The following is a 16,088-nucleotide window of genomic DNA, read 5'->3' as shown; positions in this document are numbered from 1 at the left end:
TCATAATACAATATCGTACAAATAATTCAATTAATGACATTGTAGAATTCTTCAATTATAGACTGAGCGTTTGAAAAAATTATCAGAAACTATAAGTAGTACGGTCCTGTATATATTCCTTGTGCATTTTACAGCTACAAAATTGTTAGTGGGAAATTCGAATGGCCAACAAATTGAGTGAATTTATTGTAATTTAAAAACTTTTTGAAAATCTCAAAATGTTTGTTAAAAAGTATGATAGTGTTGCTCCGGAACATTATTCACATTCTAATATTTTTGGTTTCTAGAAATTATTTTTTTTATAACCAGTACACGACCCATTTGGACTATGTGTTATCAAGAAAATATATACAAAGTAGCTCTTAATTTTGACCATGGAAAAAAATAGACAAAATCCACTAAACAACCTGAATCTCCGTTAAGAAGACTCTAAAACCCCAAATATCTTGTTCAACATGTAGAATCTACTCGCGATGACCTCTAGATATTCTTGGGTCAAATTGGGTCACATTTACTATTGAAACACCTACTACAAATAAAAACGTTGATTATTATTGGTTATTCATTATTCTGTTGTTAAATATTGGAAATCAAACCGCAATCCACACAAATATTTCAACAATTACCTTTTATCGAAAATATAATCTACTGTAAATGGACCTTGAAAAATGTACGACAATTTTTTGCATCAGTCTTAAGCCATCTTATTATATATAATAATATATAATATTATTGATGTTCTAGTTTTCGAATTTTTTCATTAATGTCAGCTAGGGACCAACAATTTTATGAAAAAAATAAGGTTGGTTTTTGTTAACCCCCAAATGCTTTATGAGTTTATGATTGGTAGTTGATAAATCACATACTATGCCTATAGTGTCTAGTTTTGTCTCACTAAGTTTTTCCAAAGCCTTGGTAATTATACACCATAAAGAAGTATATGACACCCCACCATTCGATACAAAGTAGGCAATAGGAATTTTCCAGTTGCTATAGATTCCTCTGATCATGAGAACTAGAGCTTCACTGGCAGGGAAAGGCTTTCTTCCAAACTCGCCCAGATCTTTGAAACCTACAATTAAATCTGTTTTCATGTTGTACTCAAGATTCCTCTTAATAGACATTTCGTCGAACAACAGAATACATTTCTTTTCGTAAAGCAGCATCGTATCCGCCTTTAAACTAAGGTGCATAAAAATTTTTTTATTGAATCCAGGTTTGCAACGGAAATTGGCAACCCGTGATTTCACTGTTGATATTGCTGGCAAAATAAACCCTTTTTGTCGCAAATATCTGTATGTCTTAGGTCCTTTATAAAATAATGACGGAAGTTTTCTTTTCAGATAGTAACCATAGGGATTTTATCTTATGTCGCATATTCACAAAAGATTTTGTAAAATTCGTGAGAGTTCCTTCTCCATACAAAACGTTCGCAGAGAGTTGCGTTTTCATAATCCTTTTTTTGTAGCTCTCAATTGAGTATTCAGGTTATTGACTTTTCGTCAATTCGTAGCATTGGTTAGTTCCTTTCTCAACTGTTCATTTTCTTCTTGCAATGACTGCTTCCTACCTCCAATTCCCATAGAACAAGATGGAAGGTTCTGTAACTCTTTCAACCACTCTTCATCTTCATGGTTACTGATTGAACTACCTCTCATGTCAATGTTTCTGAAATGAATCGAGGCAGTAAAATCACTATTGAATACGTTTGTGGATGTTACGAAACATTCAATTGGATTATTTATTCATCCAAATTTTCCCTATCCTATTCATGTATTTTCATGTATAACTTGAGAATGCAGGAAATTATAATTTTCTCCCTAATTGTTACTATTTTGTTATGGCATGGAATAAAATATTATAACCATATTATAATATGTGATAAAAAAACAGTCTATATACATTTGAACAGGTGAAATTTTTGCCTCATTGACAGGATAATTTCCAAATATAAACACACAGACGCACTACCTTATTATTATGTGCTTAGTTCATAAACATAAAAAAATAACAAAAAATACTATTTCAATTTTTGTGAAATATTAAAGTTCAGTGCTTTGTATTCGGTTAGTTGTATTTATGTATAAGTTTGAAATATTTTCAAAAATGTTTTATTCTATTATGCCTTTACTATAAAGGTGGCTTCTAAGTTTAATTTTAATTGAAAAGAAGAAGTGATTATTTGTTATATAAATACATTTTAGTAAGTAGTTCGCTAAATATACAGTTTTTTTTCGAAATTTTAAGCTGTAGCATTTATACATCTAGCGCCTCTTATAATTTGAATATATTAACTAAGAGAGCTAGTGGTGATGTATATTAATTGTAATAATATCCACTTACCTTAAAAATGAAATATATATCCAAGTTCAAATATTCTCAAATAAAAAAATAGTCCAAATGCACAACCAACGAAACTCAACAATAACACAACGAACACAATACAATAATGAACTCAAATTGCAACTTTGCCATAGGCACCCAAAATAAGAAACTTTACAACACAGATTAAGGTTGAATATAATATTTTAAATAATTTTGGCGCCATCTGTTGTTGGTGAAAGTCGGCAACCAAAGCTAAGAAAACACAAGCTTACGACTTACAGTAAGAAAAGACGTGCTGTGGACGCCAACTCTCCACTACCATCTATTGGTGGCGTCCACCAATAGAACGTTAACCTACTATCCTATTCTTTATACAATGGTAATTCGATTATATGGACAGTTCTTATGGAAAAAACGTCTCTACGTTGAGGTGCCGACAGTATTTATTTTCTGTCTCGTTCTAGACACTTTATCTATATTGCGCATGCTTTATGCGTGTAAAAGATGCACATAACTGAAGCGCTCGAGGGATAGAGAACGATACACTATTTGTTTCACTTAGTCGGAACACTCATAGAAACTGTCCATATAGGAGTATTACATATATTATGCATGTGAAAATTGAGCATTGAGAAGGAAGGATGAAGCTAAGGTGAACATAAGATGAAGACGGAAGAAACCAAGGAATCTTTCAAGATATTACAGAACAATAATGCAATGAGCAGAGCTGAAATGTCAATTTGGTGAACAATAGCCATTTTGTCCATTGGTAACGCTGGTCCAGAAATCATAACTAGGATTATAATAAAAAAGAAGAATGTAAGTGGATCGTACCGGTTCACACATCGGTTGGTTTCGCATAGTACGCATGCCCATTTTCCCCTCTTCTCAATAAAAAGATATTTGAATAAATATTATTATACTCAATTGTTTTTTGTGTTGTATTCTATTTCTTGTATTAACATTTTTTATTTAATTATATATAATTTCTTAAGTGTTCTTTTGAGCGGTATTATGTCATAATTATTAATTTTTATGAATTTCTAATTAAATATAAAATTCAGACAATAGTTTGTTCATTATAACCAATAATTCTGAGAAAAAAATATGAATATTGTCTATCCAGAGAAAAATTTGTACGTTATGACCCTTAGTTCGTAGTCCGATACTATCCTTTTGCCAAAGGGTTTTAAAAATAAGCTCTGTAATGTATAATTTGAAAACTTTGAGATTATTTAATGTATTTCCTCTATTACTAATATTTTCAAAGCTAGATTGGCCATATCTTAGTAGATGATAATTTTATCTTTAAAAAATCCTAATTAGCGAAAAATTCCGATTTTTCTAACAAAAAAAATCGTATGTTTAAAAAATCATAACATTTAATTTCGGTCAAAGTCATAGGAAATTAAAATTTTTATCTTTAACAACATGACTCATGAAAAATGTTCACTATATTTCAATGAATTTTCAAAAAACTTTTTAATTAACAAACATAAAATTTGAATTTGTTATAACGTGATAAACATATCTGACATTGAAATTCATAACTTTTTGATAAATATCAGTAATAACTAAAAAAGGCCGTGGATGTGTAAAATTACAAGATCTACAATTTTGAAATTTTTACAAAACTAAATTCTTTAAAAATCTATTTCACACACTTCAAAGTAACTTGCATAGAAAATCAAGGAAACCAAATTCTCATTTTTGGATCAGTTTTCTTGAACTACATACAAAGCCATTGATGCTGTTTCTATCCTAATAGACTTTTCTTTAACAACTCTTGCATTAAATTGATTTATTTTGCAGTCTCTTCCAGTAGAATATTCCTATTCTATTCTATTTTAGTATCTCCTCAGATGTATTTGATTGAAAAATATAACTTCAGTAATATTCACTAGGTCTCCTCAAAATCGTCCCTCTTTGAGATTAGGAAGCTGTGGGTTACTACCCTTTCCATTAAACATTATTCAGAGTTATTAAAATTTTTTGGAATCTACCCTCTCAATAACAAAATAAGGATTCAAAACTCCAATTTGGGTCTTACATACATTGTTATAATTTCCTCAGATGTGCTTTTTGTAATACGAGTATAACTGGATTCATTCTTGTTATTCAATCTATACCAACATTGGGGATTGTTGCAGCCAATACAATCATCAAAGTTTAAAGGAATTGAATGAGGTTCTTTACCAGTCTCATAAATTCAAGATATAATTTAATTTCATTTGTATCTGACAGTGAAAATCACCCCACAAATTATGGATCCTTTCAAAACAAATATAGGTTCTCGAGTAGATTTGATAGTGTTTATATGATATAGAAACATCTCCCTTATTTAATATTCGACAAAAAATTATGTGGTGGTAAAAATACTCAATATATAATGTGTAAAAAGTTTATTAAGAGAACAATAAGACTTTGCTACTCTTATATATCAACATATATATATATAAATATATATAACAATAATATATTTAAAGATAAAAAAAGTATATAAAAAAATTATGATCAATAGGATCTATATGATAAATATTAAATAAATTACATGCAATTTGAGACACATCATAAATCATATCTTATCTTAATTCAGCGCAAAGACAATATGGGATGGCAGCATATTTAGTATGATACCATCACTTTTTCTTTCTATCTTGAGTACATTTTGGACAATACCATTTTCCTTTTGGTTTTGTTGTCAATCCAACACATGCAAAATGGAACCATTCAATAGGACACTAAAAATATATATTTAATAAATAGTAATTCAATCAACATTTTGACTTCTACTTAATAATTATTATTAGAATTTTTCTTGATTAGAATGATAGTTGGTTCACTGTATTTTGTTCAATAATGTACTTTAATTTTTTAATAAACAATAAGAACAATTTTAAATAATTTGTAATTATTTTTCACATATTAATAGTTTATTATCTTAATCTATAAATTTTTATATAAATCAATACTTACATCTGGATTGTCACAACCTATCATTTCTCCATAAGATACTTGATGGCATAAACAGTAAGTAGGTTCATTAGGATCAACGGGCATGTCTAAAACGTCACTAGGATGTGCTATACCAGCTAAACCTGGCAATACAGCAGCAACAGCTTCAGCTACTAGAATAAAATTTATTTAAGATTCTCTTATTCAGTTTCAAGTGTGATGATGTATGGAATAGCAGTATGTAAAATATGTAGTATAGAATGAAGAAGCATGAGATGATACGAACCCTCACCTGCCGCAACTTTTGCACCACTAGCTGCAGTTCCTCCTGATGTACCACCTCCTCCTGCACCTTTTTGTTTCTTTTTTTTACTTCCCTTAATTGTACCCGTAGAATCTTCTTCACTGGAATTACCAGGTCGTTTCTTTTTATCCATTTTCCCATCTTTTATTTTTTTCCTACCTCCTAAAATAACACATAAAATATTTTAAATTTAAAAATATATATTATACAAACTTTTGCCAACAGTAGGTTCCTCTTGATTACGTGCGTTCAATGCTTTATCCTGGATCTCAGACTCAAATCTTGCCAGGTCGTTATCCAACCTACGAATATGTTTATCAACTAATTCATACGTTTGTATTGCTAATTGTACTTTATCATCTCCGTATTCCTAAAAAGAGGAAGTAAAAAACATACTGGTGAGTTAATAAACATATTTTACCTTAGCCTTATTAAATAAACCTTGAATTTTGTCTAACCGTTCTTTTTTTTGATCGCTAGTGAGCGTTTTTTGATTTCTAAGGTATTCATCTGCTAGAGAATCAATATTTTTCATCAAGCCCTGTGCTCTTGAGTCCAATTCCCTCATTAAAGTAAAGTTGCGTTGTAATTCCACAGGTAAATGTTCCAAGCCTAAAAGTAATTAATAAAAATCGTGTAATAATTAAAAAAAAATTACTTACTATCCAGGTAATGTTCTAAATAAAGAGCAGAAGTCATTTTTTTCTTATTTTAGAAATGTAAATGTTAAAATGTAATGTGTTAGAACACATTTATATAAAAAGTTTTAAAACTGCATTATAAATTATTTGGATGCGATAGCTTTGGATGCCTTCATTCTGAAATATACTTCAGAATACTGGTCAATGATAATGACGTCATGAATACGACGTCACATTAAATTATTACACCGGCATAATTGTACTGATGAGAAAAGTAAAATAGTGACTTATTTGCTGTATATTTAAAATATTGATGCAGCAACAAAATAAATAAATAATTCTGAGAGTTGAAGGAAATAACATGTCAAGTTAACGTAACGGTTCAGTGTGTTTCAGGAAGAGTAAACAGTATGGCGTCGATTTGTAACGTCATTTCCACTGCCTAGTATCCGGTATCCGTAGATTTCGAATTAAGTTGAAAATCCCAGACTGCTTGTCACTGTCATTTCGCTAAAAGGAATGTGTTCCGATGAAATCAATGTTTACTGTATCTATATTTCCTTCATCTATATTAATGTACTCTAACTTACAGAAACTTTAATAAGAAATTATCATATCTTTGATACCTCATTATTTCAAGAATTTTTGATGTTTATATTCTGATGAAAACTGAACGTACCCCTTTCTCATTCTGGCGATGTATAAGACCTCTAACAAAACAGTTCGTGCAACGTGAAGTATGGGGTTAATAACCTTGTGATTTTGGTTGATTTCATTGTTTTGAGGTACGATTCCCCACAAACATTAGAAAAAATATCCACAATAAGTTATTTTTGTAAGGGTCAATTTGCAAGTCATTCTACGTTGATTCATTGGTCGAACAAAGCGTTTTCAAAGACGTTGTCATTGTTTAGCATAAATTGTTATTAAAGTGTATAGCTTTCAGACAATGAACATATGAGAAGAAAAATTTTTAGTTAAATTACACAGTGCTAACTAACATTTAAAAATAAACCCTTTCTGCTGGATATTATACTAGAAAATGAAGATAAAAGTTACTACTTTGACTGATTTTATATTTGATTTGGACGTATCTGAAGATTTAGAATTAGAAAATTTCAAAGCGTTTTGTGAGATCGAATCTGGTTTTCCGGCTTCTGAAATTGCAATAGCTTTTAATGGTAGACCATTGATGGAAAACAAGAAGTCACTGAAAGAGCTCGGAATTAAGGATGGAGATAGTGTTACTCTTCAACATATTCAAAGTAGTTCCCAACTAAGTCTAGATCAATCTGGTAAGTGAAAATACTTTCGTTTAACTCATATTATACAAAATATTGAAATATCTTTCACTATTGATTTATTTATAATTCTGTATTTTTGATGTATGCATGCTATTCAAAGGGGCTTTACTAATTAGTATATTTTGAAAAAATATTTGTGCCAATTCACAATTAATTATAAAATTTTTCTATTCAAAAAAAACATTTATTTCAATATCAAGTGCGGTATTCATAGAATTCTAAAAATAGACAAATTTACTTCTATAAGTACAGATTTGTAAATATTGATATTAACAAATACTTATTTCATTTTGAGATAATTTATTAGGATCTTAAATTATCATTTTCACATATAATATTATAATTTCATATATTTAGAGTCAAATATTAATTTTCACACTTAATTATTTAAACTATTTTACATATTTAACAAATATTTCAGCAAATTTTGACTTCAGCAATATTGAAATTCCAAATAGTACAAGAAATAGGCAGGTTGAAGATGATCCTGTGCTTATTAAAGAAATGTTCCTGGCAAATCCAGATCAACTTGCTCTTTTAAAGCAGAATAATCCTAGATTAGCAGATGCTCTCTTAAGTGGTAACATAAGTGAGTAAAAAAAACTTGAATTGTGTTATGTGATTTACATTTTTTTTTATATTCAAGACACATTTGCAACAGTCCTGCAAGAACAAGTTAGAGCTAGACAAGAGCGAGAGGAACAGAGACTGAGGATGCTCAAAGCTGATCCCTTTGATACAGAGGCACAGCGCCTCATTGCTGAGGAAATACGTCAAAAAAATATTGAAGCTAATATGGAAGCAGCTATGGAATATAATCCTGAATCTTTCGGCACGGTTGTTATGCTTTATATAAATTGTAGAGTGAATGGATATCCAGTTACTGCATTCATAGATTCAGGTTAGTATATTTTTTAAACAACATATTCACTATTTGTTGTAATGACTTTTTTATAGGTGCACAGACCACAATAATGTCAAGCCGTTGTGCAGAACGTTGTAACTTGATGCGACTTGTAGATACACGATGGGCAGGAATAGCTAAGGGAGTAGGTGTACAAAAAATTATAGGAAGAATCCACATGGTGCAAATTCAAATAGAGAATGTCTTCCTCACAACTAGTTTTTCTGTATTAGAAGACCAACCTATGGACATGCTGCTTGGGTTGGATATGTTGAAAAGGCATCAGTGTTGCATAGATCTCAAAGATAATGTTTTGCGAATTGGAACCACTGGCACAGAAACCAGATTTCTACCAGAGAGTGAATTGCCAGATTGTGCAAGACTGAGTAGTATATCAGAAGAAGATGTGGCGATGAGGTCCAGGAAGGAGTTTGAGGACAAAGAGTTGCAGACTGCTATCAAAAATAGCCAACAAGGTTAATATTATATTTATATCACAATCAAATTAGTTTTAAATACATACAAGGTGGTCCAAAATAATGTACATTAAAATTCACAAAGTTCTTATTTGGGAATGATTATTAGACTTCTTTATAATTAATTTCATGTTACCATTTATCCCATCCTGTATGAATACAGGGTACTTTAAGGATTGAGGTTTATTATATCACATTTTCAATCATAGTAAGTAGATTTATATCTTGGAGATTAAATAAATTGAAAATGGAAATGTACATCTTAAATTTTTACAACTGAGAGCAAGTCTACAAATTCGCTGGTAGGAGGATGTTGAGGCGGACCTGATCCAGCTAGGGGTTCGACGTTAGAGGCACCATGCTCAGGACAGAAAGGATTTGCAGTCAATTGTTGAGAAGGTTCTGCTTCTCAAAGGACTGTAGGGCCGTTTAAAGAAGAATTTTATAAACAAAACTAATATTTGAAGAAAGAAGGTTTTCTGAAGTGTTGTATGTCCCTTATTCTTAAGTTTTCCAAAAATTTGTACATTAAGAAGTATATGTATATTCCTGGACTTATTGCTCACTCTATTAAGTAACATACAGGATTTTGGATTACCTTGTATGAGTAAGAAGTTAACAGGATAGGCACTTGTTATGAATTTCTTTCTCTAGTTAAATTGAATATAGCAAAGGTTTTATAATACCTCTGAAACTATCCTTATAGTATGTTTGTTACTTTATTTTAACTCATATAAATTATTCTCAATAATGAGTTAGTTTATAGATTTTCTAAACTGTAGTAAACTACAGATAATCTCTGCAAAATTTTACAGACTATTTTAGTCGTCGCCCTGAATATAAATGGTACAGAGGGATTTATAAAAGTAGTAATGTGCTGGGATGTCATTATTATATCATATCTGCCAAAAAATTTATATTTGCTTCAATTTTCCTTTGTGGAATAATTTTCTATTGAACTTGTTGATTATTTTATTCAGTAAGCATTTTTTAATTTTGTTTGGATTGGTAAAAATGTAAAATCTTTATTTTCCATATCTATTTCAATCATTTCTAGTATTTTTTAAAATGACTAAACATTTCTTGCATATTTAATGAGTTTTAAACAAATAAATCGAATAGTAGTTTCGGAGATCTTAGATAAGTGTATAACTCATAGATAAATAAATCAATTTGATTGCAATCCATGCTGGCTTTCCTAAGTTAAATATCCTCTCCTATAAGTTTCTTGTCCCAAACGAGGTATTCTAAAAGTGGTTGAACTGAAAATTTTCCCTGCGTTCTTCAGTTTCTACTAGACCTATCTTTCATCATGTGCCCCTTGATAGTCCAGTGCCTTCTAAGGAAGTCTGTGAGGAAGTGTATTTTGTGTTGGAAGCTCATAATCCATGGATATTGAGTATTTTATTATTAATTTGCAAACTTTGGTAGATTTTGAAATTAAATCAAGGCAGCATATTACTTTTTATTTTCAGAACCCCTAAACTAAGCAAATTGTATTCCCTATACAACCATAACTAACCTAACCTATTTTCAGAGAGAAAAAGATTCCAAGAAAACCGATCCAATTCCTCCCTACCACTCCATCCAAGAATAAAACAAAGGAGAAACATAAAAATTCAAACTGACATCTATCAAATATAATTTCAATAAACGTACGAAATTTTCAAATTCTCGTTTTTGTGTCTTCATTCTACAAAACAGAAGCACGAAGATTGACTGTGTCAATCAAAACAGTATAAAAATTTTTAGTGGACGATTTGGTAAGTTTGTCAGCAAGATATAAATTATAACTTTGTCTAACGATGTTAGAAAAATTAGTATTTTTGATATGAGTGTTCTATATCTTCTCAATTTTTTTGTCAATTATTGGGAAACACTAAATTTAAAAAAAAAGAAATAATAGCAGACAGTTTGAAAAATACCATGGAAAACTAACAAACAGCTTGTAGGTATAGCAATACAATATAAACAAATATAGAAATTCCACTGATTATGCAAAATTGAATAGAATAGTGTTAAAATTTATCCTTCTAATACAAATTTGCACTTGATATTTTTATTCTAATAAAATTTTTTGATTTTAATTTTAAGATGATTTCGTTATTTTCAGCTGTTGCTGCCTCTTCAAGTCAAATCAATATAAATGTTCCTATAGAATCATTTCCCGAAGCTGATATTAATGATTTGATCAGTATGGGTTTTAGCAGAGATCAAGTGATATTTGAATTAAGACGTTTCAACGGCGATAAAACTCAAGCAACTGCCGCACTTTTTGCAAAATCGTTAAAATTTTAAGTTAAATCTTATGTGTGAGAGTGAATGTATTGAGAATGTTAAAATAATTTGTATTCACATGAAAGGCATATCGCTTTAATTGCAGAATCTATTCAAATATTATGATAATTGGTTGATTATTAGAAAAATGAGACACAAATACTAGGTTGTGGTCCTTATGTAAAATCTGTATAAAATTTTCAATTTGGATTAGGAAAAGTGTTGCCTCGATTTACTGTAATCAACTATAGAACTATTAAATTTTCAAGGGTAACGCAACAATAAATAGCATAAATTTATTATTAATTTGTTGAAGACACTGGAAAAGTGGAAAGATAGTTATAATTGTGCACTTTTTGAATTTACACAGTTTTTGTTGAAATTATACTGATTTTTACTACTCTGCACCTTTATTGTTCCATAATATCTCTCCTACCTCAATCCGAACCCACTGGTTCAAACTAACTTTTCCATATCGGCTAATTTCTGTTCGAAATCAGAATCAGTTAATCTCTTATTCAAAAATTCATCACTTTCCATTTTTAACAAAAACTGTATAGTCGAATTATTATTTGAATGACTAAGTGTGGTTTTTTTATATGATCACTTTAATGGATTGCAATTATTCGGGATTTTATAGGGGAGGTAAAAATTGTATAAAGAAATTTTTTATACAAACTTTGTGTTTTATTTCTAACTCACTGTTAGTAAGAAAAATTTCTGACGTCATATAATTTTTTTCGTTCTAATCTCTAATGATTATAGAATTTTTCACGATCTGAGAAGTTAATATATGAGATGCAATAGAATAGACTCTACTCTTGTATTTTAACAGGATCGGATTATGTATGGTCCCAACGCATTTATCTGTGTCAGTTCGTTACGAGCCATGAAACTGTATTATGTAGTTCGATAGTATCTTTTTAAATGTCTACCAAACAGCGCATTATTCACCCGTGCGGGCAAAAATTATAATTAAAAGTGTTTACTTAAAGTTATTAAAGTGAGGCCACGAAAAATACTTTTCATTGAAAGAGACAGCTTTAACGAACATCCCAGATAATACAGCATGGAAAACTGTGAATAATTCGATAGACCATAAAAAAACATGAAATGGTGTACCCAACTGCATTGATTTCTTCCAAGTAGACTTAATTCGCCGCAATATTTATGGAATGTATAAACAACAAAAAGTGTCAACGTTATTGTCACTTTCATGGAGACTGTTCCAGGAAATTGATGGTGAGATTAATTGTTCTACTACAACAGATGTAATTGAGGGTTTCGAAGATCTGGGCGAGTTTGGAAGAAAGCCTTTCCCTGCCAGTGAAGCTCTAGTTCTCGTGATCAGAGGAATCTATAGCAGCTGGAAAATTCCTATTGCCTACTTTGTATCGAATGGTGGGGTGTCATATACTTCTTTATGGTGTATAATTACCAAGGCTTTGGAAAACTTAGTGAGACAAAACTAGACACTATAGGCATAGTATGTGATTTATCAACTACCAATCAGAAACTCGTAAAGCATTTGGGGGTTAACCAAAAATCAAACTTATTTTTTTCATGAGAAAAAATATTATGCTTTTTTGATGCTCCCCATCTGTTGAAATGCTTTAGAAACAATTTTTTGAACAATAGTTTCATATTTAATGGGCAGTTCATATGTTTTTCTGACATTCGAAAAGTTTATGATCTTGATAATAGGAGCAAAACAGGAAAGGCCTATTGAAACTGACTTATAAGCACATCAATCCGAATTCTTTTGAAAAAATGAAGGTTAAATTAGCTGCTCAATTGTTGAGTCATAACGTTTATTCTGCCATAATGACATCTTTGGAAACTGGTGAACTTATTTCAAGTACAGCTAAAAATAAGCTGACTTTGTTCTAACCATGAACAATTTATTTTATGCCCTGAATAGTACACGTTTACATTCAACAAAACCCTGTAATCGTGTTCTGAGCGATACGAATCCAAAGTGCAAGCAGCTTTAAGCTCAGGATATGATTTATTGGAAAATCTATACAAAGTTGGAAAAAAGGGAAATTTTGCTAGACCTGATAGCTTTGATGATATTCTTCTCACCGTTAACTCCGTTAAACAAATTGCAAGTGATAAAAAAAATGAAGGTTTCAATTATTTATTCACAGGCAGACTAATTCAAGATCCACTTGAAAATCAATTTTCTGTTTATCGTCAAAGAGGAGGGTATAACAGAAACCCAACAGTGAAAGCATTTCGAGCTGTATTTAAAATAAATATTGTCGCCAATTTAATGAGGTCACCTAGAAGTGCTAATGCAGGCAGTCAACTGCATGATGATGATAATATACTGCTTTTACCAACAGATGACAATTAAGTACTCGCTTCATTAAATGTTGAAGAAGAATCATCATCCGAATAAACGGATTCATCCACCAATTCAATTTCTTCCGAGGTACATTCAAATGATATTGCGACGTTAGAAAATTGTTCTTTAGTATATTTTGGGGGTTATTTAATTAAAAAATTTTTAGATCGCTTCGATTGCAAAAACTGTAAAATCAGTTTAGAAGCTTCTGATGACATAAACAGTGGACAAGAGCTTTTTATATTCTATAAGAATTATTATTTAAATGATAAGTGTGCATTGAAAACTCCAACAACATTATTGAAAAATTTCACCATGATAGTACTTAATAGACAAAAATATAGGAAAAATAATATTAAATTTGAAAAAGACAATTGTTGGAAAAATAGAAAAAATTCTTCCTGAGTGGTATGCAACAAATGCAATCTGTTGTAGTCATAGGCAATACATTTTCAATTTATTATTGCGAACTCAGATTTTCAAATATTGTAAAACTTTTTCATGTTTTACAGTCTTCTTAACGGAGATTCAGGTTGTTTAGTGGATTTTGTCCATTTCTTTCTGTGGTCAAAATTAAGAGCTACTTTGTATATATTTTCTTGATAACACATAGTCTAACACTATCATACATTTTAACAAACATTTTGAGAATTTGAAAAAGGTTTCAAATTACAATAAATTTACTCAATTGTTGACCATTCAAAGTTCCGAATATCGACGACGGCATTTCTTCAAGAAAGGACATATTGCACAATTGAAGAATTCTACAATGTCATTGATTGAATTATTAGTACGATATTGTATTGTGATACATTTAGTGTATTTCATCTCGTTACGTTTAAAATATTAGTATAGTTAGAACTTTTTACAAGTTATTGTTTTTGATTTTATCAAATATATTAATACAGTACGAAAGCGGAACAAAATCAATCACATAAATCAACTGAAAGTTAAAAAAAACATACAAAATAGCCAGCACTTATTTTTTCGCCTCTACAAAGTATCATCAAAATATGAATGATTCAAAAATACATTCATGACTGAAGTTCTGAAATTGCAAATTCATATTATTTCAGTCACCAAAGGAAAGCTTTATTATATTACTATTCCATTTTTTTATTTGTAGGGGTTCTTACAGATTTTACTAAAAGAAAAAGAAAAATTCTTCAGAATTATTATATAAAACTTCCAAAAGATGAATTTTGGAATTCTCAAAAAAAAATATTCTCTTTAAAAATTGAAAATCTTTTTTAAAACTTGTTATTTATATTATATCCAAGTTTTAAAAAAGATTTTCAATTTTTAAAGAGAGTATTTTTTTTGAGAATTCCAAAATTCATCTTTTGGAAGTTTTATATGATAATTCTGAAGAATTTTTCTTTTTTTTTTAGTAAAATCTGTAAGAACCCCTACAAATAAAAAAATGGAATGGTAATATAATAAAGCTTTTAGATGAGATTTAGTTTTTATATAATTTGAAAAGCCATCTGTTTTAAAGTTCAGACGTTACTTAATTATCATACCTTTTACTTTAATTTACTAAATATCAGTAAAAACACCCAAACCAACAGTAGTGAATAGATAATAAAATAAAGTTCCTTTCTTATTAAATATATGTGAAACCACACTTTCAATTCAAAAAGAAAAAATGTAATATAATAAGGTTTTTAGATGGGATAATTAATTTTGATAAATTTTTCTCCAATTTCAGTAAAAAACATTTCCAGATCAAAAAAGTGAAATGGATGGTAGTTTTCATAAATTTAATAAATATCAGGTAATCAAATGAAGTTCCTTTTTAAGATGGGTTAAAATTAAGATATAATTTGAAAAGTCATCTTGTTTGAGAACTTCCACTTTTAGCTCATAAAACAAAAACTATTATATAAAAGATGTAACTTAGTTATATTTATTGAAAATTATTTATTTCATTTAATTAGAGGTTATGAAATGAAAAATAAGCGCTTATAGACACCTACTAGTGAATAGAAATTTTACTTGATTTCTAAAATTGGAAACTGTTCCTGTTTTATGCACACCGAACGTTTTGCTGGTTCTATTGATATCTAGATGGCGCTCATTGTGAAAAATGTAAATTGACACGGTTTTCATTTTATTGTAGTATAAATAGCAACAAAACGATATCTGATATTTTTCTCTATTTTTTAGATCATTGAAAAAGTGTAGAATAAGAAAGATTATTGAACAAATATTTCTGTTTTTTTTTCGTTTCTATCCTTCAAAAATAAGGTTGTAACGTTAGCGGCACCTAGTGGCGATCAATATTTCTAAAATTATGAGTAGATTTAGTATCCAAGTACCCTTTCATAAGTAAAGAAAATATTATAGTTAAGTTTTCTCGATCCTAGATGACACCGACTTGACCAATTAGAAATTAATACAGTTTTCCTTTTATTATATTCGAAATAACTAGAAAATTATATCTGAAGCTTTCTCTCTATTTTCTGGATGAGTTTTTATTGAGAAAACTTGAACCTTGATCAGAAAAAAACGTACATGTAATCGGAGATGGTTACTTATGTTTTACCAAA

General features: G+C 29.8%; 2 protein-coding genes across 7 annotated transcripts; one reads left to right on the top strand and one right to left on the bottom strand.

Moving 5' to 3' along the window:
• Positions 1 to 4,712: 4,712 nt before the first annotated feature.
• LOC130894510 (inhibitor of growth protein 5) lies at positions 4,713 to 6,417 on the bottom strand. 4 transcript variants are annotated; one of them, XM_057801394.1, is made up of 6 exons: positions 6,247 to 6,417; positions 6,006 to 6,196; positions 5,798 to 5,954; positions 5,567 to 5,746; positions 5,302 to 5,453; positions 4,713 to 5,066 (listed from the first exon to the last, which is right to left on the bottom strand). In XM_057801394.1, the coding sequence occupies exons 1-6, from the start codon at positions 6,281 to 6,283 to the stop codon at positions 4,965 to 4,967; spliced, it is 819 nt and encodes a 272-aa protein (XP_057657377.1). In that variant the 5' UTR covers positions 6,284 to 6,417; the 3' UTR covers positions 4,713 to 4,964. The 4 variants fall into 4 exon arrangements, with proteins under 4 accessions (XP_057657377.1, XP_057657383.1, XP_057657390.1 ...); XM_057801400.1 differs by having other exon boundaries at positions 5,302 to 5,450; XM_057801407.1 differs by having other exon boundaries at positions 5,573 to 5,746.
• A 209-nt stretch (positions 6,418 to 6,626) lies between these two features.
• LOC130894485 (protein DDI1 homolog 2-like) lies at positions 6,627 to 11,589 on the top strand. Of its 3 annotated transcripts, none has more exons than XM_057801362.1 (5): positions 6,627 to 7,520; positions 7,951 to 8,118; positions 8,176 to 8,430; positions 8,487 to 8,909; positions 11,023 to 11,589. In XM_057801362.1, exons 1-5 carry the CDS (start codon positions 7,268 to 7,270, stop codon positions 11,205 to 11,207), a joined length of 1,284 nt encoding a protein of 427 aa, XP_057657345.1. In that variant the 5' UTR covers positions 6,627 to 7,267; the 3' UTR covers positions 11,208 to 11,589. The 3 variants fall into 3 exon arrangements, with proteins under 3 accessions (XP_057657345.1, XP_057657361.1, XP_057657353.1); XM_057801378.1 differs by lacking the exon at positions 11,023 to 11,589 and adding an exon at positions 10,447 to 10,580 and having other exon boundaries at positions 6,925 to 7,520; XM_057801370.1 differs by having other exon boundaries at positions 6,942 to 7,520; positions 7,951 to 8,109.
• The last annotated feature ends 4,499 nt before the right edge of the window (positions 11,590 to 16,088 follow it).

Source organism: Diorhabda carinulata, chromosome 1, assembly GCF_026250575.1.
Source record: "Diorhabda carinulata isolate Delta chromosome 1, icDioCari1.1, whole genome shotgun sequence".
NCBI classification, from domain to species: Eukaryota; Metazoa; Arthropoda; class Insecta; order Coleoptera; family Chrysomelidae; genus Diorhabda; species Diorhabda carinulata.
Note: the sequence above shows the minus strand (reverse complement) of the source record. Positions and strands in the feature narration are given on the sequence as shown.